This window comes from Euleptes europaea, chromosome 2, assembly GCF_029931775.1.
Source record: "Euleptes europaea isolate rEulEur1 chromosome 2, rEulEur1.hap1, whole genome shotgun sequence".
In the NCBI taxonomy this organism is placed as follows: Eukaryota; Metazoa; Chordata; class Lepidosauria; order Squamata; family Sphaerodactylidae; genus Euleptes; species Euleptes europaea.
This window is the reverse complement of record NC_079313.1, coordinates 91,062,773-91,089,416: the sequence shown is the minus strand read 5'-3', so window position 1 is coordinate 91,089,416 and position 26,644 is coordinate 91,062,773. Positions and strand designations below refer to the sequence as shown.

The 26,644-nt window shown below is 44.2% G+C and overlaps 1 protein-coding gene across 1 annotated transcript; it reads left to right on the top strand.

Moving 5' to 3' along the window:
• The first annotated feature begins 2,944 nt into the window (after positions 1-2,944).
• SLC45A3 (solute carrier family 45 member 3) lies at positions 2,945-18,010 on the top strand. The gene is made up of 5 exons (XM_056867726.1): positions 2,945-2,976; positions 8,321-8,725; positions 9,640-10,464; positions 12,488-12,753; positions 17,435-18,010. The coding sequence occupies exons 2-5, from the start codon at positions 8,533-8,535 to the stop codon at positions 17,864-17,866; spliced, it is 1,716 nt and encodes a 571-aa protein (XP_056723704.1). The 5' UTR covers positions 2,945-2,976; positions 8,321-8,532; the 3' UTR covers positions 17,867-18,010.
• Positions 18,011-26,644: the final 8,634 nt, after the last annotated feature.

Below are 26,644 nucleotides of genomic sequence, written 5' to 3'. Positions count from 1 at the left end.
TAGCCACATTTTCTCTTGAGCTTTAAATTACATTGGAAGCTGGATGAATACAACACACCAGTGTTTGTTCATAGACATCTTTGGAGAGGATGGGTAGTGTGTGTGTGTATTGGGGGGGGGGGATTGTTCACAGTAAATACACATTGGCCCTGTACAGAATGTTGAGTATAGAGGTTCAGTGAGCCTTCCTCATACATTCAAGGCATTTGGGTGGAAGAATGGACTGTACCACTTCAGACTGCAACTGGAGGATTATGGAGGACCATGTTTTGTAATGCTGCCCTATGTTAAAAACTCCTTGCAACTAGAAAACCAGCATAGCAAGGAAACAGAATGGGTAGCATATATCTTCCTGCTATGCTAGCTTTCTAATTTGCATGGAAAGATTTTTATATATATATAGGCGGAAAGACTGTAAGCAACAATCCACCTTCTGCAATCTCAATTGATGCAATCTAAAATACCATGCCAGGGCTCTGCCACCTCATTCTCATGCATGTGTGAACTAGGCATTTACAGTTGATATTTATTTAGCGTACTGTACTGGGAGGTGACTGAATCCCTTTCCAGGATGCTTATAGTGTGTTGGTGACTGAAGGTAACAATTTTAACCAAGTAAAAACCTACCATGGAACTGAAGCAACTATTTAGTAACCTGATCCGTGTTGCCCTACCAGGCAGGAAGGAATACTTTTGCCCCTCTCTTGCTTTCGTAAATTTCAAGAGTGTGTTTCTTACCACCCAACTGGGTGTTACAGACTAGCCATTTGTCAGGAAGCTACCAGCATACCATACTACTTTGTAAATGGTTTGTCACTGGGATAGTCTTGAGTCAGTCAGACACTCTCAGTTTAATCTGCCTCACATATAGGGCGAAAACGCATGGTCGCTTTAGCCCCTTTATTCCCTGTTTCAGCCAGGATTTAGCCAGGATCGAATGCATGCGTTTTTGCCGAACGTGCATTCGATCCTGGCTGAATCCTGGCTGAAACAGGGAATAAATGAGGCTAAAGCGACCGTGCGTTTTCTCCCATAGTTAACATAAAATGGAATAACTACCGTGTATGGTACCTCAGGACCCATGGAAGGAAGTATGGGAGACAAATGTCCAAAAAAAGATCATAATTATGGGTTGGATCCCATGGAAAAATCCCCATGCTCAAGTAAATGTGATTTCCCCCCCATCCCCCGCTGTGATAGCCCTTCAACTCTCTTCTCCCGCTGTTCCTCATGCTTAATTTTGAATGTGGAATTTGGAATTGCCTTTTGGAATTGTAAAATCCTGAAGTGACATGTGCAAAATGTGAACCAGGACTGACTTCTTGGAGTATCTTGACTAGTGTTATTTTAAGTATGGTGGGTTGCAAATACCCCTCCTGGGCTGGGCTTCTTCCTCTGTACCACCTGATGTGGCAGTGTGCCTAAGTATCCGGTCTGCCAGCAAACCTGTTGTGGTTTGTAATATAAGCCTGCTCGCAGTGGAGACTGTTGTGTGTGTGGGTAAAATGCTGTCAAGTCGCAGCCGACTTATGGCGACCCCTTTTGGGGTCTTCATGGCAAGAGACTAACAGAGGTGGTTTGCCAGTGCCTTCCTCTGCACAGCAACCCCGGCATTCCTTGGTGGTCTCCCATCCAAATACTAACCAGGGCTGATCCTGCTTAGCTTCTGAGATCTGACGAGATCAGGCTAGCCTGGGCTATCCAGGTCAGGGCGTGGAGACTGTTACTTGTAGCCAAAGTGGCACCTGCAAAATAGAGGGTATCTATATTGTTTTAAAGACAGATGGGTTTCCCTTTTTCCTGCCTTGAGGAGCCATACTTCATCCAGATGGTTGAGAAAACTTAGAATAGTCTACAGCTTGCTCATTTTAATGTGGGCAGTGTCCTGGTAACAGCTCTTTTTCAGTCCATGCAAACTGTGAGCCCACCAACCACATGCATTGGGAGCATGCTGTTCTTGTAGGGTTGCCAAGCTCCAGGTGATTACAACTGATCTCCAGCCAATAGAAATCAGTTCACCTGGAGAAAATGGCCGCTTTGGCAATTGGACTCTATGGCATTGAAGTCCCCCCCTCTCCGAACCCCACTCTCTTCAAGCTCTGCCCCCAAAATCTCCAGGCATTTCCCAACCCAAAGTTGGCAACCCTATGTTCTTGTGATGCACCCAATGCATGCAGTTCCTGCCTCCTGTGAATTGGTCAATGTGTGGAGTTTCCATGTGCATACCTCTATCATTATGTTTGTGAGGACCAGTCTGCATGTACATAACATTTGGACTTGTCTTGTCCTCTTGTGCTTACACCCAGATTATCCGAAACTGGCGCAGGAAGGGCATATCCGAAAGAACCCTATATTCATATTTGCTCCTGAAATAAAATTCCCTATTGTGGCATGTCGTCTAGATACCACTTTAATATAAATGTTTTCATGATAGCATTGTCAGTTGTGTGTCATTGTTCTCGGAAAGGGCTCCTGTGTCCTTAACAACTGTGTGACCACCAGAATTCAGCATAGGGAACTTTTTTTTTTCTTGAAGGGCTTTACCTGTTGTATTTCTGTTTGCAGTGCTGCCACCACAGGCTGAAAGAGGCTCCATTCTATTTTGTGGAGCAGGGATATTTCAGCACAAAGGAGCATGTGGCAAACTGTAAAGAGAACTCTGATGTTTTATTTAGCTCTCTCTCCATAAAAATGCAAGAGTTTTACAGAGTGACTATTTTTTGCTATTGGCATCATTAAAAAAGAAAAAGCAGTAGGGAGGGCTCTCAAACCCAAGAGGATAGGTGTGCCGAGTGTAGGTTAACGTGGGCCCGCCTCCTCCTTGCAAACGAATACACTCCCTCTTACAACTTGAGTGGCGCACTCCGTTGTGTCTGGGTCAGGCTCACTTTGTTAAAGAAGCTTTGTCTGGGGGGATGAATCCAGTGTGCCTGGAGTTCACCTGCTGACTTTTGACCAATTGCTTTAGGGAATAAGGTGAGTTGGTTCCTGGTACTGGCGATGAGTAACAACTTTCCCCAAAGTTTTGATGAGGCTGGAGCAGGCTGATCTCGCTGCCCTGTTAAGCTGTTAAGCTGCCTGCTGCTTTCTTTCCATCTCAGAAGAATTCTGCTGATGACAAACGTCCCTCCTTGAAGAGGACTGCAGATATTTTGAGAGAAATGTCATTTCAGTTAAAAACAGTGGTTGTTCTGTGACTCATTGTTGATGGAAATAGAGCGGCTAGGGATCCACTTGGGGATACGGTTTGTAAATTGCGGTAGGGAAGAAGATTTGCGTGGATCTGAGGTCTGTTTTGCAGACAGATCCCAGTTTTAGTATGTCCATCTACAGCATATGTCATCTACAGCATATGAATTGTATTTGTGGTGAAAGCCCATTGGGACCCCAGGTTTAAGCCAGCCTTGTGACTTAGTACTACTGCACACACTGTGGCAGGTTCTCTCCAAAGTAGTGTGAATCTGCTAAAGTAGTAGTGGTGTGATACTACCCAAGTCAGTTTTCTCCATAGTAGTCTCTGCTTCTTTCAAAATTTAAAAGGTGTGTGAGTTCATCTGGGATGGTGCTTCTGGAAGGACTGAAGTGCTCTAACTTGAGTTTCATGGCTTCGGGGAAAGTATATATCCCAAAGAGAGTTTCACGTTGGTGAGTTTTAAAACTGCCTGTCTAGTTCTGCTGTCAGCCGCTTGGCTGATTCTTTGTTAGCTAATCTTCCAGCTGTCAAACTGCAATTTTGTAAAAGATTGCATAGATTCTAATTGAATTAATATGTGCCGATGATCATCTCTCCCCCTTCCATGTGGAGGAGTGGCAACTCTTAAGTCCAAACCAAGTCATCCAATTTCCCCAGTGTTCTGCAGAAACAGATAAACAAAGGAATAGAACTAGTTTTATATCAAATCCCCTTCCACACTATTACGTGCTTTTGGTGGTTGGCTGAATCATGTATTATTGATTTGTGTGGAACACTGTGGTAGTGCCATGTTAATCACCAACTACAGTTTATCGGTTTATGATGTTGAGTGAACCCCACTTTTTGTAACTCCCCTCCCCCTTCTACTGGGTATATTTTGTCCTGCTGAGGCGTTGTTTGGCATATCTGCTTACACTTCAGTACAGTGCTTAATATTTAAGATGCCACAAAACTCATGTGTGTTTGCTGCTGCAAATTAACATGGCTACCCCCACTGGAAGCTGAAACACTCCAGGGCTTTTCTTTCTTTTCTTTTTTTGCATTTCTGTGAAACTAGTAGTGGGTGCCACTGGGATATGTCCTGGGACCAGTACTATTTAATATTTTTGTAAATGACTTGGATGATGGAATAGAGAGCATGCTAATCAAATTTGCAGATGACACCAAGTTAGAAGGGGTAGTTAATACTCCGGAGGGTAGGGTCAGAGTTCAGAATGACCTCGATAGACTGGAGAGCTGGGCCATAAGCAATAAAATGGATTTCTGTAGGGAGAAGTGTAAAGTACTTCACCTAGGCAGAAACAACATAAGGCACAGGTACAGGATGGGAGATAGTTGGCTTGACAACACTACATGTGAAAGAGATCTGGGAGTCTTAGTGGACCACAAATTGAACATGAGTCAACAGTGTGATATGGCGGCTAAGAAGGCCAATTCAATTCTGGGCTGCATCAATAGGAGTATTGTGTCTAGATCAAGGGAAGTAATACTACCACTGTACTCTGCATTGGTCAGACCTCACTTGGAATACTGTCTCCAGTTTTGGGCTCCACAATTTAAGAAGGATATTGACAAGTTGGAGTGTGTCCAGAGGAGGGCGACCAGAATGGTCAAAGGTCTGGAATCCATGCCCTATAAGGAGAGACTTAGGGAGTTGGGTTTGTTTAGTTCAGAGCAAAGAAGGTTGAGGGGAGACATGATAGCCATGTTTAAATATTTGAAGGGATGTCATGTTGATGAGGGAACTAGCTTGTTCTCTGTTGCTCCAGAGACTAGGACACGGAGTAATGGATTTAAACTAATAGAAAAGCGATTCCACCTAAACATTAGGAAGAACTTTCTGACGGTGAAGGCTGTTCGATGGTGGAATGTGCTGCCTTGGAGGGTGGTGGGGTCCCCATCTTTGGAGGTTTTTAAGCAGAGGCTAGATGGCCATCTGTCGGGTGTGGGATCCTGCATGGCGGGGGGAGAGTTGGGGGTCACTGGGGATGTGGGGGGAGGTAGTTGTTAATTTCCTGCATTGTGCAGGGGGTTGGACTAGATGACCCTGGTGGTCCCTTCCAACTCTATGATTCTAGTACTCTTGCAGCAGAGTTCCACCCAGTCATCCTGGATACAGTGCTATTATACATTTTTGAGTAGGTGGGGAGTGGCTGCTCCTGTGTATCCTGAGCATAGGAAAAAATGTTGCATATGACAGGCTCTTAGTTAACCAAAGCAGAGCTGCTTCCAACTTTGTCAAATGAGCTGCTATACAGAATTCTTAGGAAGCAGATGTGAGAAGTGCATCTCGTGCTATAAAAACACCTGGCTGTACAGCTGGAAAATGTCTCCCCGTCTGTTTTGTGTGGTGCTGCCTCCATCCCCACTCATGCCAGCCCTACCCCTTCTTCCCTTATTTAGTCAGTTACAGTAAAGTTTGGAATACCTGCGGAAGGCAGTTGACTGGATGGGAGTCTATGGAGTCTGCTTGTGAGAAGTGAAACATCTTCAACGGGGGCCCTGTCACCCAAGTGGTGTGTATTAACTTCCTACCTGTGTGTCTTTGTGGCTTTTCCCCATTCGGCCATGGTCTGCTCTTTTCCTAAATATGCCTGAAGCAAAATGATTTTGCTGCTTGGTAGACTGGCTGCAGCTATGAAGATGGGTGATGGGCAAATTAGTTGTTGGGGGAGGGAAGACATGAGGCATGAAAATGTCTGTCTGTATCAGTTATGTGCAGAAGGATGAGGAAGGCCCCATGAACTTCTCAACTCTGGGCAAAGATGAGGCTCCTCCCTTAACGGCCGTAGTTGCATCACTGGGGAGAAGTTGTTTCACCTAGAGAAGGCACAAGAGGCCGCAGAGGGTTGAGTCAGAGTTCGTGAGAAATGGCCTCTTCTGGGTTTTCCTCTGAATGTTCTCAGGATGTTAGAGAGGTGTGGGCCACATGAATGATCTGGACAGCCGTAACATCAATCAATAGTTTGCCTTGGGTTCTTGGAAAACATGAGTTTTTATGGCGATGATTCTGTCATCACCTTCATGGCTGAGGTAGGAAAGAATCTTGATATGGAAATATGTCCCAACCATTTGCAGGGATAACTCCTTGTCAGTGGGAATTGCCAACTCTGTTGAGTGAATGTTGCGCAGGTGTGAATATTGAACACTTTTGAACCACAACGTATTTTCCCCCCGGGATGATTCCAATTCGTTGTTTGGAAAACGAAAAACAGTGTATGTTGGGTGCTGTAATTTTGCTTTTTAGAAATAGTGCTGTGATTTTGGCAAGAGCAGGTTTGAGGATTTTGAAAATCCATGGCCACATTTCACTGAGAAGTTGTGCTGCGTAAGGCCAATTCAGACATATGTGGGGTATTGGATATTGGAGTGCAGCTGTGTTTCTTAAAGGGGAGCACATTGTTCACAAAATTTTGCAAATCAATATATGTTCGCTTAACTAGGTAGGAGGATAGGAACATCGACAGGGTGGGCCCTTGCTAGCAGTTTCTGTGTTTAAGGTGTGTTTGTTTCAGGATACCTATTCCCCTTTATGCAGCCCAGCCTGCCCAATAAGGAAACTGAAGAACAAACCCTAAACTTTGGTGCTCTTTGTTTATGGAATACATTATTTGGCACATTAAGGAGAATATCTGTGGCCATCAAATATATCGGAATTAAATGTGATTGTAGTTGGAATGCAGCCATTTATTTGTTTGCCTATCCAAACCAAGTATCTAAACTTCTATATTCTCTAGTACATATGAACTAGCATCCCTTTCTAAGTGGCTAAAAGGCCTTTTAATCCCAACTGCAGTAGGATTTTGAAGCAGTCAAACAACAGCTGTAAATGCTGCCATATTTCTATGATGGTTAAAGAGTTGGTAGGACAACGATGTCCCAGTTTGACGGGAAGGTGGCTTTTACAGTGTAAAGCAGTGGATTTTGGCTTGGAAAGATGCCTTTTCACAAAGAGGCCTGAATCTGCTGGTAGCAGAAAACCAATACTCTGTTAGCTTCCATATTAAGAGTGAGTGTTTTGCATTCTATGGTTTGTGGGGCCTTAGGCTGTGCCCTCAAAGCTGCAGCAAAGAAAAGCCCAGTCGCTTAAGGATAAAGTGGCTGTTAACGCAATGAATCATGATGGAATAGACTTTCAGCACCATAGTGACAGGGAGGCCATGGTCTTGGAGACAATTGTGCCACCTACTGGATATTGTTGTTGTGTCTCTTAACCTGTGGCTAATTCAAGCTAGATCGTATCTGAGCCCCAGTGTTCCAAGCCCCACATGGCTAAGTTTAGCAAATGTTTAAAACTTCCCCCTTTGAATTTATTCCATTACAAAAAAAAAGTAGGCCACCTTTCTCCTCACAAAGTGTGAGCTCAAAAATGTTTTTCTTATTTGCTCATTTCCTTTTATAATACTTATGACAGGACAGTGTTTTAGTAATGAAGGACATGTTTGAGAGCAAGTAAGTGATTAATTTGGTGACAGGAATTTAGGCATCAAATTAATCTAACCCGGTTTCTAGCAAGTTTCTAGCTGCACCCATGCATCATTGGAACACTGTACTACCATTGTGCTATAGAAATCATTTACCTGCTGGGTTGTGTTCTCCACATAGGGAAGTCCAATTGCAAATGTCTACAGCGCAATATCCAACCATGTTGGGGGTTGGATATTTCACCTGGGGGTGTTGAAGGGAGATAGTTGTGAATTTCCTGCATTGTGGAGGGGGTTGGACTTGATGACCCTGGTGGTCCCTTCCAACTCTATGATTCTTCTATGATTCTACTTAATCAGTGTCTCCTGAAAACTTAGTTCTGTGAAGCTGCCAAACCAAAGATCTCTAACAGAACATTCTTGTGATCTACAGCTGCAGAGATTTTTGGGAGAAACTATGGCAGCTGAACCTGTTTCAAAGCCATTTAAACTCCTGTGTTGATGTGGGCAGCAAGAGATGCTACAGGTGGAACCTAGGCCTTGGGCAAAAGGAACTATTTAATCAGATCCAGTGAACAGTGGATGGTAGGAAAGATTTGTATTGAGGATTTGGCTGACTGCTTTTCTCAAAGTGTAAATGTGTAGACTTGAGAAAATTTGCTGTCGATATCTGTTGTGTTTAACTTCTGTTTTTCTTATGTAGAATGTGAAGCACAAGAAAGGGTCTGGAATATTCCTCTGGCTATTCTGAGCCCAGACTGTGTATTGGTTTGACCAGCATAACAGCAGTGGCTCAGTGCTGGCTTGAAAATGGCTACCAAGCACTTACCATTGAGCCTCAGAAGAAGACACAGGACTATGATATCTCGCTTTGGATCATCTTGAGGAGAATGTTATTGACTTGGCAGTTTTCTGATGCTGAGGTGCAGGAGCGGTATGGCTCAGAAAGCGTGGGTCAGCATGCTGTTTCAGAACCGCAAAGCCCAGCTACTGTTGGTAAACTCACTGACTTTTGGCTTGGAAGTCTGTCTAGCTGCAGGCGTCACCTACGTGCCACCACTCTTGTTGGAAGTTGGAGTGGAGGAAAAGTTCATGACCATGGTTCTGGGTAGGTGGCTTTCATGATTTGTTTTGTGTGCATTTATGTGTGTGGTGTCTATTCTCTATGCCAGGTCAGGTGTGACAGAATAAACTCTATGGCTTTGATATGTTTTGCAATACACAATATTCTCTTTATACATAATATTACTAATGTGTCCCACATTATAGGTGTGTGTGTGTGTGATGAGTCCCTATACTGCCTAAATTGCATGGACCTCTGTGAAATTCAGAGCCCCATGGTGCAGAGTGGTAAGCTGTAGTACTGAGGGAAGTCGGTTTCAGGTAGCCGGCTCAAGGTTGAGTCAGCCTTCCATCCTTCTGAAATGAGTACCCAGCTTGCTGGGGGCAAAGTGTAGATGACTGGGGAAGGCAATGGAAAACCACCCCGTAAACATAGTCTGCCTAGGAAACATCAGGATGTGACGTCACCCCATGGGTCAGTAATGACCCAGTGCTTGCACAGGAGACTACCTTTACCTTTACCTGTGTAATTCAACAAAATGTCTATAGTCTCATGCAAAGTGGGGCTTTATCTATAATAATTTAGAAGCTCAAGGCATTCTTAGAGGCAGTATTGAATCACTGTGATGTATGCACAGTGAGTGAAAATGCCATTTCCCCACAAATATGTGCCTGAGGAAGTTCATAATAAAATAAGAATTGCTTGTATTTAGCCAATAAAACAGTCTAATCAATTAGATGAAACTTAAAATGGCATAACGACCATATAAAGCATTGCTTAGAAATTGTTAATTCTTCCTCAGTGAAGCATTTGACGCGATCTTTGAAGCCTGTGATTTGATGGCCTGGTACTGGATACTGAGTTTGGGTGTACTTGGTTGTGTTTCTGAAGTGACAACCACTGTCTTTGTTAAATCCCTCCCTGTCAAATAATATATTTTGTTGTCCTCTCAATTCCAGGGATTGGGCCTGTTCTAGGTCTACTGTTCGTGTCTCTCATTGGCTCTGCCAGCGACCACTGGCGCAGTAGCTATGGCCGCCGCCGGCCTTTCATCTGGGTCCTGTGTCTGGGAGTTTTGCTGAGCCTTCTGATCATACCTCATGCTCATCACCTGGCTAGCCTGGTTACTTTGAACACCCGCTCCCTGAAGATAGCCTTTCTTATCATGGGCATTGGCCTGCTTGACTTCTGTGGCCAAGTCTGCTTCACCCCCCTGGAGGCTCTTCTCTCGGATCTCTTCCAGGAGCCAGACAACTGCCGGCAGGCCTTCTCCATGTATTCTCTCATGATCAGCCTAGGTGGCTGCATTGGATACCTGCTTCCAGCGATCAATTGGGACAGTAGCTTCCTGGCTCCTTACTTGGGGGGACAAGAAGAATGCCTCTTCAGCCTCCTCACCATCATCTTTCTCAGCTGTGTCTTGGCCACTGCCTTTGTGACCGAGGAGGTGGTAACCAAGGCCGAAGTGCTGGCAAGCCCTGCTATGAAGGACTCCTCCATGCCCCCTCCCCTTAGCTGTTGCTCTTGCTGGGTTCCAAAGAGCTTTCTGAGGGTCCGGCATTTGGTCCAGGCATTTAAGAATCTTTGCGCCTTGGCTCCGCACCTGCATGGACTCTGCTGCCACATCCCCAAGGTGATCCAGCAGCTTTTCGTGGCTGAGCTGTGCAGCTGGATGGCCCTCATGACGTTCATGCTGTTCTACACGGACTTTGTTGGGGAAGGGCTGTACCAGGGAGTTCCCAGAGCTGAGCCAGGCACAGAAGCCAGGCGAAACTACGATGAAGGTAAACTGATGGGCAGGGGAGGAAGAGAAGCTTGTTGCTTATGCCTCTGCAATTGAGATCTGCACCCAAATGCTTCAGCTAGCAACGCTGATAAATGATGCAAGCAAAGTGGACTTGGAGAAAGTTATCTTTCATGTTTTGTTGCAAAGTCTTCGTTCTTGCTGACCTTGGAATTCTTTGCAAAGGGGAAGGCAGTGGAGGAAAGGGGGGAACGGATGATGGGATGAGGCCAGTTAGTGTCTGTGTGGTCCTGTGCTGGTGTTGGCACTAGACCTAGGGAATGGAAGTTTAAAATCTTTTTATTCTGGAATGTGCTTGCTGAATAGGTTTGTACCTAGTTGCTTCACACTGCGCTAGTAAGGGATGTTTCTTTAAATTTGCTAAGCATTCAAACAAAGGATTTGGCCCCTAAAAGGCCTTCTCCAGCAGGGTAATTCTTATGCACACCAAGGGCATTTGTGTAGAAAAGCAAACGTGACAACATATAGGATGCTGGCCACTTGCAGCTTATTAGATGCCTATGTGCAGTCCACTTTCTCTTATTAGCACCCTGAGATTCTCCACTTGTGACAGGTAGGGAGTGTAGTTTATCGTTCTTATTCAAGAAAAATATATGATCTGCAACCTACAAAGTAAGACCGCTACTGCTGACCATGTCTGTTACTGAGTCTCTCGAATCCCAGAAAGAAATTTTTCTCCATCCTGCTCCCCAAGACTGTCTCTGTGATTGGGGGCTGGGACAGCTGAACATGGTGTCTCATAATTGTATTTAATGAAGTATGCCAATTCTCTAGCACATAGTTGCCTTGTGGTGACCCTTTCTGCTGAATAAGTTGTCCTTTTTGAGAACAGCTTCAGACGTTACCTTGCCTGCTGCTTTGTGCCAATGGTATATGTAAAATGCTGCCTGACCCAACACACACGACTTGGAAGTTGTGCAGGCTGCAATTTCATATGTAATGTTGTAGAGGAACTAAAAGCTTTTTTTCTTTCTTAGCTTTCAGTTCATATTTCCTTAAACATTCAATGCCTTGGATTCAGTAATAAATCAGGGATGATGGTTACCTGGTTTATGAGCAGAAACCGTCTCAAGAACTGCACAGGTGGCTTGGTTACTGCAAGATCCTCCTGATGAATGTGGTTGGCATGTGCCATTCCACAAGTATAGATCCCCCTCTTTTGCAAGGGCTTTGAAGATGGAATCAAGATTTAATCTTTCCTTTCTTAGCTTAAAAAGGTGCCTTCATGGTAGGATTTCTGGAATGCCTCCAGCTAAAGCTCTTTGGTCTTTTGTCTGCTTTTTTGTTCCAGTATAATTCATCTTGAGGTTGATGTGACCCAGATTGAATATAATTAAAAATAAACATCTACAGCCGTGTGGTGCCTACAAGTCCTGCCTGCATTGGAGGATCCATTGAATAACAACAATGGCATTCAATTATTGCAGTGATACGGAGCCACGGCTTGTATATCATTCCCTTTGGAGATGTGTGGGAGGGAAGTCCGGACTCTCTGGACGTCTTGGAGAATGTTATGGATGAGAAACTCTAGCAGTTGGCTGCAGTCTAATCACCATTTCCAGTTTTAATGCTTCAATGGAATTCATGGCCAAGACTTATGAGCTCTTGGTCACAGTTAACTTCTTGAGTGCACATTTTGATATCCTATGTACATGTTTAACACTGAGTATTAAGGGATACTTTGTCATAAATGGCCTATGTGTGGTTCTGCAGAGAGAAGCCTTCCATGCTGCTTATTTATCTGTGGTGCCTTCGAGCTACCCACCTAATATACATTTGCACTCCTAGCCTGCATATCTCTATTAATTATAAAATAGGTAGTTGCAATATGGAGACAATTAAGAGGTTTTTCCTAGATGACTGCTTTATTAATGGAGACAGGTACGATTTAAAGATCTTAAACTGAACCTGTGGCCAAACACCTAAGATGACCAGGCTTATCCTGGGTCGTCTACCTACTGTTTTCTCCCATTCTCACCCAATGCACCTGCATCTCTTCTCAGGTATTCGGATGGGTAGCTTGGGCCTCTTTCTCCAGTGCGTCATCTCCATCTTCTTCTCAACAATCATGGACCGGATGGTGAAGCAGTTTGGGACACGAATGGTCTACCTCGCCAGTGTGGCCTTTTTCCCACTGACTGCCTTCATCATGTGCTTTTCACAGAGTGTCGTCATTGTCACTGTTTCTGCTGCTCTAACCGGCTTCCCCTTCTCAGTGCTGCAGATCCTGCCTTACACACTGGCATCGCTTTATCATCATGAAAAGCAGGTAGGGTAAATACGTATGTGGGTGTATCTAGCGTTAGTATAGCAGGCTTCTTAAGGGGGGGGGGGACAGGCGATGTGGGAAACTCAGAGCCCAGTTTGTTTAACAGAGGTCATTTATGCCTGGGAGTTTTACCTGAGGTTCTTTGCTGGCTAGGCCACACTTTCCAGTTGGGAATCTTTGCACCAGCAGTCTCCATTCTCAGATCAAGTCCCGCCCCTTTAAATGCTGCTTTGTAATTGGCTTACTTCGCAGTGCTCACTGTGAAAGATTCCCCATCCCAAAACCCAGTGGCCACATAAAAAAGCATTTTAAGAACAAAGAACAAAAACGGAGCAATCTGAAAGAAAGGGAGGGAAGAAATCCAAGCCTCGGTTTTAAAAAGCCTTTCTTTTGCTCAGAAAGAGCCCGCAGGAAGCGTTTGAATCCCCGCCTCTTTACATGCTGCTTTGTGATTGGTTGTGAGAGATGCCAATCTTCCTGTGGCCTGTGTTTTGCCTTATGCATGGGGATTTCACCCAGGCTTTGCTCAGGTTAGATGGAAGAGTCGGGTTAATAGAGGAAAGGGAAGACCCAGACATTGCGAGGGCTGGCAGCGAGGTCATTTCTAATGGACGGAAAACACCTGCAGAACTCCAAGGAACAACTGAGTCAGACAGGGGGCGAACTTGAGTTCAAGTACCCATGCATAAATGCATAAATGACCAGAGAGTTGCTTTCTGCTCAGACAGTTTAAATTATGGACCATTTTAACTAATAAGAGCAATATATGCTTTTACAGACCCTGGCCTATACCAAGTAACATTGGTCTCTTAATGTTATGTTGCCCTAAGTGCCTTTGGGCAGATAGGCAACCTAGAAATAAAATTGCAGAGGAAAGCTCACAGTATAGTAAACCAGAGAACTCAAATTATCATTTGTTTAATCATTTTGCTTTTCTGGGACAGGGTTGGGGGCTGCTTTCTGCTTCATTTCCCTGACTTGTATTCTTAAGACAATTCTAAAAAAGCAACCTGGAATGGCTGAAGGTGTGAAGCCTTCTTGGGACTCTTTATAAGCTGCACTCGGGGGTGGGGGAGAGGGGAAACAGGCACAATACAGATACCAACTTCTTCCCCTGGCCCGGGATATAAAGCAACTGAAGGAAGTACACTTAGGAAGTGCACCAAGAGGCAGAACTAACTTCCCCTTCTCTAGTGCCACAGCTCCAATCTAGTCAACCCCCTTCGCATGCTTGCTTCTTAGGGCCAAATCGCACATCTTTTGTTCCAGTCATGCAACTCCACCATAGGACTGGTTTTAAGCTCAAGCAGCTGCTTGGGGGGCCAAATTAGTGGGGGGGCACCCCCCCCACACACACACACACTCCCTGTCCCTGCTGCCTAGTTCCAAAGCCAATGCCTCTGGGGTTTACTTTGGACCTAGCCAGGATGGCACAGGGGCACGTGGAGTGGCAAAATGTCTTCAGCCACCCCTGCTCTGGCATAACATGTATTCTGGTCCCTGTGCCTTACAGCAAGCTCACATCTGGCTTTTCACCTGCCGTGCTGAAAGCGTGTGTAAGTGTTCCCAGTGAGTAGGGAAAGACATAATTCAACAAGGATGATTAATCTGTCACCGCCATTCATGGCATGAGCCCTGTGGCGCAGAGTGGTAAGCTGCAGTACTGCAGTCCAAACTCTGCTCATGACCTGAGTTCGATCCCAACGGGAGTCAGTTTCAGGTAGCCGGCTCAAGGTTGACTCAGCCTTCCATCCTTCCGAGGTCGGTAAAATGAGTACCCAGCTTGCTGGGGGTAAAGGGAAGATGGCTGGGGAAGGCACTGGCAAACCACCCCGTAAACAAAGTCTACCTAGTAAATGTCGAATGTGAGGTCACCCCATGGGTCAGAAATGACCCGGTGCTTGCACAGGGGACCTTTACCTTTTTACCATCCATAGCCTTGTCCCTTGTTCTCTTCCTCTAGTTGCACCACTTCTAAATGTACATCTCCTTGTACCCATCTCCCTCTTGGGCATTTGACTGTTTCTAAAACCTTTTTTCTCTCTGCCTCTTGTCAATACTTTTTATGTCTGCTTCTTGCATTCTGATTTGTTCACCTCTCCTCTCTTCTGAACTGAATCAACATGCAGTTACTCCATAACAGCTGCCAATCCAGTGTTGTGAGAGCCTGCAAGACTAACCCTGTCTGAAGCTTCACACACGTAAGCTGCGTAAGTTGGTTGCATTTCACGCATGCCCTTGAATTGTGCGGTGATATGAGCATCTGAGCATGAGGGACTTTCGCCCTTTGGATAAGTTCTGCAACTGTCTGGGGTTGAATAGGGAACAGGAAGAAATGGCTGTACTTCCATGGGTGACAGTGCATGAATTATAGGTACCCAAAATGACTGATGGGGCCAAAATTCTTTCAGTTTTACCCTTTCCATGAGCGGATTCCTGTGAATTGGCTTAGATCCATTAATTTCTTTCCGGAAAACCTCCCCTTGTATTTTAAATACATCTAGCAGTGTGAGTGTGGGGGGGGGTGAGGGTCATGGGAAACCTATTGTTCCTTGTAAATACAATAGACCACAGTCATTTCCAGATTCAAACCTGCACAGTTTTCTTTCAAAGTGTTTCCCACTTCTTTTATCTGTTCTCAAAACTGGTTTAAGTAGCTTGCTTTCTGTATGTCACAAGGTCACATGGGTCACAAAGTCCGTCACAAATATGGAACTTGAACACAAACCCATCTCTGTTTCTCTATATTGAAATATATACATGCTAAAGATGGCAGTGAGATCCAAGAGGGGCCCAAAGTTCATGTGATGGCAAAAATCCATCACATAAACAAGGAAATGTTTATAAGTTTGGACACTAAATGGACTATACTGAATCCACTTGGTCTTCACCTTTGCCAAGTGAGGCTTTCAGCTTATAATGGGATATAACCCCCCCCAATAAATAAAGTAAATAATAAACTGGACTGCCCTGGAACAATGCAAAATACTGTTTTGACAGAGCCTTGTAGACCTATGAAGGCCAAAGTAGATACAGTGGAGGAGACCATGTTTGTACGTTTTATGGGTCTGTGCCACTCACATCAAAGTTGGGGGTAGGAGTCTAGTTTTCATTTTTTTTTTTTTAAAAAGAAAGATGTGTACAGGCAAAGGGGAGCATCACTCGCAGCACTTTTGTCTCCAACCCGAGCAAGAGAGAAGTACTGGAAGTTACTGGAGGAGAGGAAATGAGAGGGAGGTGGAAAGGGGGCCGTCTTTCCTACCCCATCACATATTGTTTGGCCCTAAGATGATAATGACCGTACCTTGAACTGTTATTATCACTGGTGTTAAGACTGCTGTTGGTTCAAGTGAGGTACCTACCTGGTTCCCCCTCCTTAATGCCGCCCCCTGGGCCATACAACTTCTTTTATTCACCTGGGCCCCACAACCTCCAGCATAAGTTGTTTGTAGACTTACTGGGGGGAAGGGGGAGAATGGGAAAGAACTGCCCTGTGAGTACTGTTGCACTTTTCCTTCTTACGGGCCAATCCAGTGTCCTCTATAGGTGGGGCCAATTTGGAGCAAAAGCCCTGCAAGCTCTGTCCATGAAGTGTTGGTGCTGTTGGCCTCCAATGTCCTGCTCTGTAGCTACTGAGGGCCCAGTCTCAGAGCAGCACTTGTGGGTAGGGTTCCCAGCTCCAGGTTGGCTCCATAAGAGAGAGAAAATATAGCGTAGATGTACAAATGACCCATTGAAATGCTGCCTGACATGAGATCAGAGCTTTAAATGTTTTAATTAATGTATTTAAATATGTATACTCTTTTTTTCCTCAGTAGGGAATCAACACATTTCATATCATCCTTCTCGCTTCCTCCATGTTATCCCTGCAATCCTGTGAGAGAGATTGACTGGTCCTAGGTCACCCAGCAAACTTCCTTGGCACAGCAGGGATTCAAACCTGGGTCTTTCAGATCCTAATTTGACAAACTGACCGCTACAGCAGTCTGGCTTTCTTTTAAGCCAACTTCCAATAGCCACTTTAGTAGTAACCTTTAAGATACACTCCCCCCTCACACACACACACACACTAGTTCTTTCATGTGAGAATGCTGTTCTTGAGCAATAGAAACACGTGGTGTCAAAAGAGAACATAAGAAAAGCCCATCAAGCCCAGCAGTCTGTTCATACAGTGGCCAACCAGGGGCCTCTGGGAAGCCCACAAACAAGACGACTGCAGCAGCATCCTGCCTATATTCCACAGTCCCTAATGTAATAGGCATGCTCCTCTGATTCTGGAGAGAATAGGTATGCATCATGACTAGTATCCATTTAAACAAGTAGCCACGAATACCCCTTTCCTCCATGAATATGTCCACTCCCCTCTTAAAGCCTTCCAAGTTGGCAGCCAACACCACATCCTGGAGCAGGGAGTTCCACAATTCAACTATGCGTTGTGTGACAAGAGAAAGCCCTATCTGTTTGCAGCAAACGTGCAGCTATCTACAAAGCATTGCTCTATACAGGCACCTCAAGAGAAGCCCAGTCTTGGGCTAAAGCTAACTCTGACTTCCCAGCCCTTATTTACTTGGAACTGAAGCCAAGTCCATATTTGTTGGGTGAAGCAGCTTGATCGTCCAGCTTCTGTCTTAAATGGCTTCACTGTTCTGGTGCAGCATCATACCCATCTCTTTTCTTTCAGATTTTTTTGCCTAAGTACAAAAGTAAAGAAGAAGACACAGCTCAACTGGACAAGAAGGCCAGTTTCCTCAAAAATCACCTTTCTGGCCAGAAACTGACTTACCAGAATGGACATGGTGGGAGCCTCTTCTCCCCTCCTGTGGCTGGCTCCGCCCTTTGCGTCAGCTCACCTTGCGACGTCTCGCTCAGGATGATGGTGGGAGAATCGGATGCCGCAGCTGCAAGCCGAGGCATCTGTTCCGACCTGGCCATCTTGGACAGTGCTTTCCTCCTCTCTCAGGTCATCCCATCCCTCCTTCTGGGTTCGGTTGTTCAGTTCACGCAGTCGGTCACTGCTTATATGGCATCTGCTGCTGGCTTTGGACTGGTGGCCATTTACTTTGCGACCAAAGTTGTCTTTGACAAAAGTGATATGGCCAAATATTCAGTATAGGAAGGGTGGGGAGAAAGAGACTATGAAAAAAAATTGTGCACATTGTAATGGATAATGTAGAACAGTCAACAAGGCACATATTGCCTTCTTTCTCTCTTCCCAGCTGTGTTGCAATAAAACACGGTTAAAAACTCTGAAGGAAAAGAGAATGCTGGGCAGATCTCAGGGTATCAAATGAAAGGGAGCCTGGTACTGTGTCCTCTGTTTCTCCCTGATGCCTTCATCAAAGTGCCTCTGCCCAAAAGCCTACCAAAGGGGCTTGCAGGTTTGCAAAAGGAAAAGGCCACCTTTTCAGCAACAAGCTATTCCTAACTTTGTTATTTTTGTCCAGTTGTGTGGGAGGACAGTGACACTCTACAGAAGGCACAAGGGATGGATCAGAGCTGTTACCCTTCCTCCTTATTGGCATCTCCTTACTGTTGGTCTGTCTTCATTTTGGGTCTAGGCTGTACCCTATGGGTCATACCTTTTCTTGTCTTCATGTGACCTAGAAAAACATAGGGGAAGGAGATTGAGTTGGCACACTTTCTGAAGGGATGACCCTGGAGAGCCACTGCTGGTCTGAGTAGACAATACTGACGTTGATGAACTAAGGGTCTGGTTCAGTATAAGGCAGCTTCATGTGTTCATGTGAAGGAATGACCCACACCCCTTTGTCCATTCCAAGACATACTGCATACGGAGCTATAAATGAGCTGTGCAGGAGGAGGCTTGTTTAGCAGAGGATGCTGTGGTTGAGCTGGCAGGAACTCTGTAGTGGTGTGATGGAAATGAAAAGCTTGGTCCTGATCTGATACTCTTTCTCCATAGATGCTTGAAACAGAGCTTGCAGTTAGTTCAAACAGACAGGCTTATGTAAATACAAGCCGTAGAACATGCCCCTCTGGAGACTTGGCTTTAAGTGACTAACTGGCACAAACAGACGACAGAACCTTCCACTGTACGGTACTGAAAAGAATCCTTAGTGTACCAGCAGGGTACAAATACTTGCATGCCTCCTCTCCTGCCAAAGGAGCGATGTGGCCAGTTGCTCTGTACTAAAGGGATCGACAGGGGGGAAAAAACAACCCTTGTATTTCTGTATACAACAAGGGCAGGCTCCAAGCTGTGTTTTCCAGCGTGTGAGCCAGCATTTCTGCCACCCAGATAGACCAGAGTTGCTCACCCTGCCAGGCAAATGTTGCAACGTGGGCTGCCCTTTTGAAAATCTTCTTTTTGCTACAAAGCAGTTTTTAATGAGCCATATTATAGCTAGCAGCTATTCACTCGGCACCAATGCAGAGCAGCTGTTTCTAAGGTGGAGAGTAGACATCGCACACCCAATACAGAAAACGTTCAGGTTGCACAGAATTACAGGACTGGAAGAACACCAGCAAACTGAATCCAGCCCTCTTTCCCCAGGGCAAGAATCCTTTGACTCCACAAATTACATTGTTCTCTAACTGTAATGATAAATTCCTTCATGCTTTGAGCCTTCAGGTCATTATTTAGATGACTCCTTAGAGGTGAAGGGGGGAGGGTGAAGACTATTCAATCCAGCCCCCTTTGCAGCATAAAATCTACAGTGCTCTGCAATCCTGACAAGATTATTCCTTCCCTGGAAGTTTTTAAGCAGAGGCTAGATGGCCATCTGTCAGCAAAGCTGATTCTATGACCTTAGGCAGTTCATGAGAGGGAGGGCATCTTGGCCATCTTCTGGGCATGGAGTAGGGGTCGCTGGGTGTGTGTGTGGGGATAGTTGTGAAATTCCTGCATTGTGCAGGGGGTTGGACTAGATGACCCCGGTGATCCCTTCCAACTCTTACGATGCTATCTTGGTGCTGTGTAGGCTGTAGTAAATCAAAGGCAACCAGCATGCCAGCCAAGCCAAGGGGATCATACCATAGGGAAAATACTCTTATTCAGAAGGAGGTATGCTAGCAGAAATAGCATGCATGAGGGAAAAACCCCAAGGTGCCTTTTAAGGTCACCAGTCAATCAGAGTTCTTTTTTTGGAGACCACATAGGATGACCACTAAAGCCTGCAAAAGGGGAAATGGTCCACTAGGCTTCCCAATAGATGATTTTGTTGGCTTCCAGCGACAGGGTTTTAACACTAGCACATTCCACAGCCTCTGGTTGTGTCCACCATTAAGGTTTCAGAGAGAGAAGAAACCCAGTTTCTGATAAGGAAGGAAAATAGTCTTCATTCCTAGAAATAAGGCCTTGGGTTAAAGTATTTTACTAGATCATTCTAGTCCTGGGATAATCCAGGGCTGCTTGTCTTAAGAATGAAAAGGAAGTAGGGTTGCCAGGTCCCTCTTCACCACCGGTGGGAGGTTTTTGAGGTGGAGCCTGAGGAGGGCGGGGTTTGGGGAGGGGAGGGACTTCAATGCCATAGAGTTCAATTGCCAAAGTGGCCATTTTCTCCAGGTGAACTGATCTCTATCGGCTGGAGATCAGTTGTAATAGCAGGAGATCTCCAGCTAGTACCTGGAAGTTGGCAACCCTAGACGGAAGTGGTGGCACTGAAATGAATATTTGGATCTAGCTTTCAAAATCTTGCATTCTGTAGTCTCTCAGAAATCAATTGCATGGGATTCTACACTCCTGTTGGTTCTCTTGGAAGCGCTGCCTTTAACAGGCCTAGACATCAGCCAAGGTGTGAACGGAGCAACTCTCCAAATCTCTTTCCCACGAGTACATATACATTTATCATGCAACTCTCCAACAAGCCTAAGGCACTCCACCACCAAACCCCCCAGCCTCTTGCTGTGTCATAGATCAATTCCTGTTAGAGGTAGAAAATCCTGCATGTGAAACAAGCACAGCTAGTTTCTGGCAGCTAGACGTGACGTCATGGGTGGTGGCGGCTGTATATTATACTTGGAGAGAGCTGAGCTACTTGAACGCCTGGGGCTTTAACCTGCTCCTTCTAAAAGCATTTCCCAGCTCCGTGTAGTATTTGAATGGAACCAAGGGTGGCTTGGCTGAAGATCTCCTCTCTTTCTCCTGCGCAGCTTTGGGAGCTTTCTGCTGTTACTTAGAAGCACGAGCAGCTTGATTGGGCGGAGGATATTTACCGATAGTGATATATTTTTCTGGGGGGGAAATTTCTGCCAACCTTCATCTCATGCAACTAGTTCAGTTCTTTATTATTACAGTCCACAACCAGTAGGTATATAAAAGAAACAGAAAAAATAAGTGAAACACTTTCTCCTATCTGGCAAATGAGGAGGGCAGCAGTCTTTGAAAATTGCCATGAATACCAGAATAAACAGGCCTCACCTTTTTTGGGGGGGGGGCAATTGTGCATTACAGGTGGGATCTAATTATGCAAATATACAGGTTAGCATGTAGAAAAGGTGAGATGCTGATGACATTAGAAGAAACTCATCTTGGATGTGGAGGCCAGCCATAGCAGCTAAGCGTAATGTGCACAGCTCAATAGCCAAAAATTTAACATCCTGCTTATCCAGGCAGCCTGCAGCTGCAGAGACAATCCCTCAAAGCATCTGAACAAGCATCCCAGGCACAGGGAGGGACTGGGGGTGGGGGCACGCTATATGTAACTTTGGAAATGTACAGCCAACCCTAGGTTTGAGCCCTTGCACTTCGTGTTTCATGTAAGCAATGAGACTGCATTGGTTGTACAGTTAGAAAAGAAAGCGGTGAAACTTAATTTTAATTGAGCCACTCTCTGCCTGATTTTTAAAAAAATTAAATTGAAGTAGGAGAAAGAATGACTGTCTCCGTAGCTCTTTAACTCTGCTCATTATTGCCGTGCCAGGTGTTCAGCAGTGCCCACAAGTACTCATTACCCAGCATGCAGCCTGTTCTGCCCCAGTGGTTTTTTTCTTGCACCACAGATGAGCCAGTGAAGAATCAGACACTGGACATAATGGGTGGATACTGAGTCCAATTAGCTCAGTTACAATGGCTGTCATGTCACAGGCTCCCTTCACTTTTAATAAAAGTTTTGTTTGCTCGCATCTTTCATCCTCTTCCATTCTACCCTCCTCTTCCCACACAGCATTATTTAAAGGGAACTTACTGAACTTCGGGCCAGAGATTGGACAATGCCTTTACTTTTCTGCAAGAGATTCTTTTTGAATCATTTGTTCTAGGGGAGTTTTCTCTGCTGTTTTTATTCTTTAAAGGCAAAACACTGTCTATGATTGTGTGTTTTTATTTATTTAGGGAAGGAAATATTTTGTATATTTTATTGTGCAAGGAAAATTAAAGTCTATTAAGGAATGAAAAAACCTGAAAATTGTCTTTGTTCTTTTAATGATGCAGTGAGAACTTCTGCGGGTTTGGTTTGGGTGTCAAGTTTTTTTGTCCTGAACTGGGGGAATGAATAATTTACAAAGCCAACTATGCAGTTTACAATACAATGTAGGCATATACATGAATATGTAGGCATATACAGTTCAGTGCACTGTGATTCGGTTCATCAGTCTCTTCTGGAAGAAGATGTCTTCTCCCAAAAAAAAAAAAAGTATTAAAAGGAGCATTATTCAAAAAGCAAGTATAAAAATGTTAGACAATTATTCAAACCCTACATTGCTCCAGAAACTGAGCAGTTGCCTTTTCAGAAAAGGGATTCTTTGGTATTACAAAGGGTTGGATTTTGTGATTTAAACAGTTGATAATCAAGGTGTTGCAACATCAGATGCAAGAAAAAAAAATCCCACTTAAATAACCATGAGACAGGTAAAATTACATGAGACAGTGGAAAAATTACACTGTGTGAATTTGTGATCTGTGTCCTATTGGTCATCTCACATGGATTTTGTATTTGAATAGGAATGCAAACATATTCCTCCATGACCCACTTTCCCCAATTAAATATGGTTGATAAAAGGAGAAGAGTAGGTTTTTATACCCCACTTTTCTCTACCAAAAGGAGTCTGTTTTACAATCACCTTCCCTTCCCCTCCCCACAACAGACACCTTGGTGAGGTAGGTGGGGCTGAGAGAGTTCTGGGAGAACTGTGACTAGCCCAAGGTCACCCAGCAGGCTTCATGTGGAGGAGTGAGGTGTCAGACCCGGTTCTCTAGATTATAGAGTCCACTGCTCTTAATCACTACGCCATGCTGGCTCCTCCTGATGAAAGTGCTGTGCCTCTCTTCACTCGGTCACCTCCTGTTGTTGTGGGGAACTCTAACTTAATAGAGTTAAACCACTGCTCTTAACCACTACACCATGGTGGCTCTTCTGCTCTGAGAACAGCTTCTTATCGCCAATACAGGTTCCAATAAATAATAGAAACATAGAGCTGGAAGGAATCTCAAGGGTCCAACCCCTGGCATAATGCAGGAAATTCACAACTACCTCCCCCCTCCCACAATGACCCCTGTACTATGCCCAAAGGAAGGCAAAAACCCTCCAGGATCCCTGGCCAATCTGGCTGGAGGAAAATTGCTTCCTGACCCCGAAGTGGCGATTGGCATTACCCTGGGCATGTAAGAAAGGGCCACAAGAGCCAAGCACTGACTCAACCCTTCCTGCCCTCCCTCTCATGATCTGCCTAAGTTCACAGAATCAGCATTGCTGTCTGATGGTTAGCTAGCCTCTGCTTTAAAACTTCCAAAGGATAACCCACCACCTCCTGAGGAAGCCTGTTCCACTGAAGAACCACTCTGTCAGGAAGTTCTTCCTAATGTTTAGCTGAAAACTCTTTTGATTTAATTTCAACCCGTTGGTTCTGGTCCGACCTTCTGGGGCAACTGAAAACAACTCCACACGTCCTAGTTCTTCCCAAGGGGACACTGGCGGCCCTGATGAGAGCCAAATCTGGCCTTCTGTCTTTCAGGGCTCGCGCTTATCTCGCAATTATAAAATATTGCAAAAACAAACAAACCCAACACCTAGAATAAACTTGCTCAGTGGTAAATCTCTTGAATATTTAATGTCAAAAGACTAGGCACATCAGAGATTTCTTAAAAATATATGTGTTCATTATTCTATCCCTGATGACCTTTTAGACACTTCTTTGGATAATTCTGTCCTTGGAGACAGGGTGTTCAGGATGGATGCACTGATTGATAGCAACAGACTGGGAATCCAAATTTTCACTTTGGTTTAAACTCATTAAAAAAAGATCACCTCAGATCTTCATATCTGGCCAACCTCAAGTTAAAAGTCTCAAAGTGGTCTTCACTGCTTTATGATTTCAGACCATGCCTTCGGCCTTTCTGTTATGTCGGTAAAGTCAAAAGCCAAAGGAACAATGTATGTGTATCTGTGGAACCCCGTCTCCGGAGGACATATTTCATTATGACTTATTATGCCCGATGTATAGGGAGCCCAGAGCTAAATTTCTGGATGGGATACTGAAAGGAGTAAACTTGCATTCCAAATCTGAAAAATTGATTTTCCTGCTATGAGACGCTGATGCTCACGTGACTTATAGAATGTCTCAATTTGCCATGACTGCTAAGAAGATAAGAGCTCTCAAGGCTGCAAAGAAGGAAACTGTTTAGGTACAGCCAGTGAGAACACTTTTAGTTTTAATGGATTTTCCCCTTTTACTATATGAGAACTGATTTGTGATTTTGTGATAATTATTGTTTTACTTTTTATTCTGTAACTATCTTTTAATCAGTCTTTTTTGAATGTTGTAAATATTTTAGGACACTTTATAATGGCCTATGGCTACACAAATAAACTTGAACACTGAGGAAACAAAAATCAGATTCAAAATCTAGACGCTGCTAGCCAGACCAAATTTATAATTTAAGTAAGATCAGTTTGTAATCTAAGGGCCTTAGAAGGAGTGCACTTAGGCAGCTTAAGAATTGTTCTCTGGAATTTGGATTGAATTAATTTTATAGAAGGGTAGGCTGCTTGTACCCAAACTGGAGCTGCATATAGAAGATGATTAGCAATCTTAGTAGACTGTTGCTGGAATATACTGCGCTCCCATCATAAAAAAAGAATTTTATGATTGCTCCAACCTCCCTTTTGGTCTTAAGAAGGATAGATTCAGTATGCAATTTCCAACACAATTTGTCATCCATAATAACCCCCAGATATCTATATGACCAAATTTGCTCCAATTTATATTATCCTATATTCCCAACTATTCAGTCAGTGAGAGACAGTTCGATAGGCATATCTGAAGTAAGATAGCCAAACTGATTACAACATACTTGCGTTGTTGTGCTATGATGAAGTGACTAATAAAAGTATGTGATCTAAATTATACTTTTGGAGCTTAGACCACAATTTTCTAAAATAGCCTGGAACTCAATATAGGCCACATGTAGAACACCACCACGGCCTTAATATATTTATGTACAAGAAAGCTTAGGATATAACAATTATCAGTAGTTGATCTACCTTTCTGAATCCTGCTCTCGATTTATTGCTCTTAATTTATTATTCAGACCAGTCTGATCAAAGCCCAAGTAGATATAATGCATAAAGCTTCCCTGTAATTGACAACAGACTTATGGGTCTATAATTATGGGGGATTATCCTTGGAAATTCTTTTGTAGATAGGAATGACCACTGATTTTCTCCAAGCTACCGGCATTATTCCTGAAGAATTTATGGTGAATAAATGGATAAGAAGAGTTGGTTTTTATATGCCAACTTTCTCTACCACTTAAGGGAGACTCAAACCGGCTTACAATCACCTTCCCGTCCCCTCCCCACAACAGACACCCTGTGAGGTAGGTGAGGCTGAGAGAGCTCTAACAGAGCTGTAACTTGCCCAAGGTCACCCAGCTGGCTTCATGTGTAGGAGTGGGGAAACAAATCCACTTCACCAGATTAGCCTCCGCCACTCATGTGGAGGAGTGGGGAATCAAACCCTGTTCTCCAGATCAGAGTTCGCCGCTCCAAACCACCGCTCTTAACCACTACACCACATTGGCTCAGGGAATCTATCTTTAAAAACTATTAGCAATTCACCCTCCAAAGCAGTCATTATCTCCAGGAGAACAGATCTCTGTAGTCTGGAGATCAGTTGTAATTCTGGGAGATCTCCAGATTCTATCTGAGCCTAGCAACACTATTTTGAGGGGAAGGGGACCACAGAGAGCTTGGAAGGAGCAGGAAAAATTTGACAACCTTACCTGTCGGTATATTTCCATGCAACTGTAATTCTTAAAAATATATCCTTGCTTGCCAATTTTGACATGACATACATTTCTTTAACTGTTGGGACTCCTTGCCTCATTGAACCAAACTGAATTAAAAAATGCAGCTGTTCAGATAGGAGCACCCTCTAGTGCTTTGTTGGTGGAGCTTCCTTGCTTTCCTTTTTTAAGTGGCACTTTCAATAATGTAAAAAATTACACAAAATCTTTATAGTCCTCCTTTCTTACTGAGACTCAAGGCAAATTGCACAATATAAATCAATGCAAATCAGGATGATGCATCTAGTAAGCAATGTAATAGGACTAGAATTGCAAAAATTTAAAACAAAGCTGTCTTCTGAACAAAACATAAGTGATTAGCAAAATGCATTGTGATTCTATTCTGTTATGATATAACCCTATTTCTTTTAACAAGTTTTTACATTTTGGCATAAGCTTTTATGGAACACCTTATTCTAGTTTATGCTAGAATAAAAGCAAGTCAGTCTTTAACTTGCCATGAGAATTCCCAATTTGTTGCAATAGATTAACATGGCTTCCCTTCTGGATCTGCTGATTTTTTTTTAAATATCTATCTTGGTGCGGTAGTTTCTTCAAGCCTTTTCCCTCCAGTAGGTGGTGCTATAAGTTCTAGATCTAGGGAACATTGCCACTTTCTGGTTGGGATATAACATTACTGCAGCCACT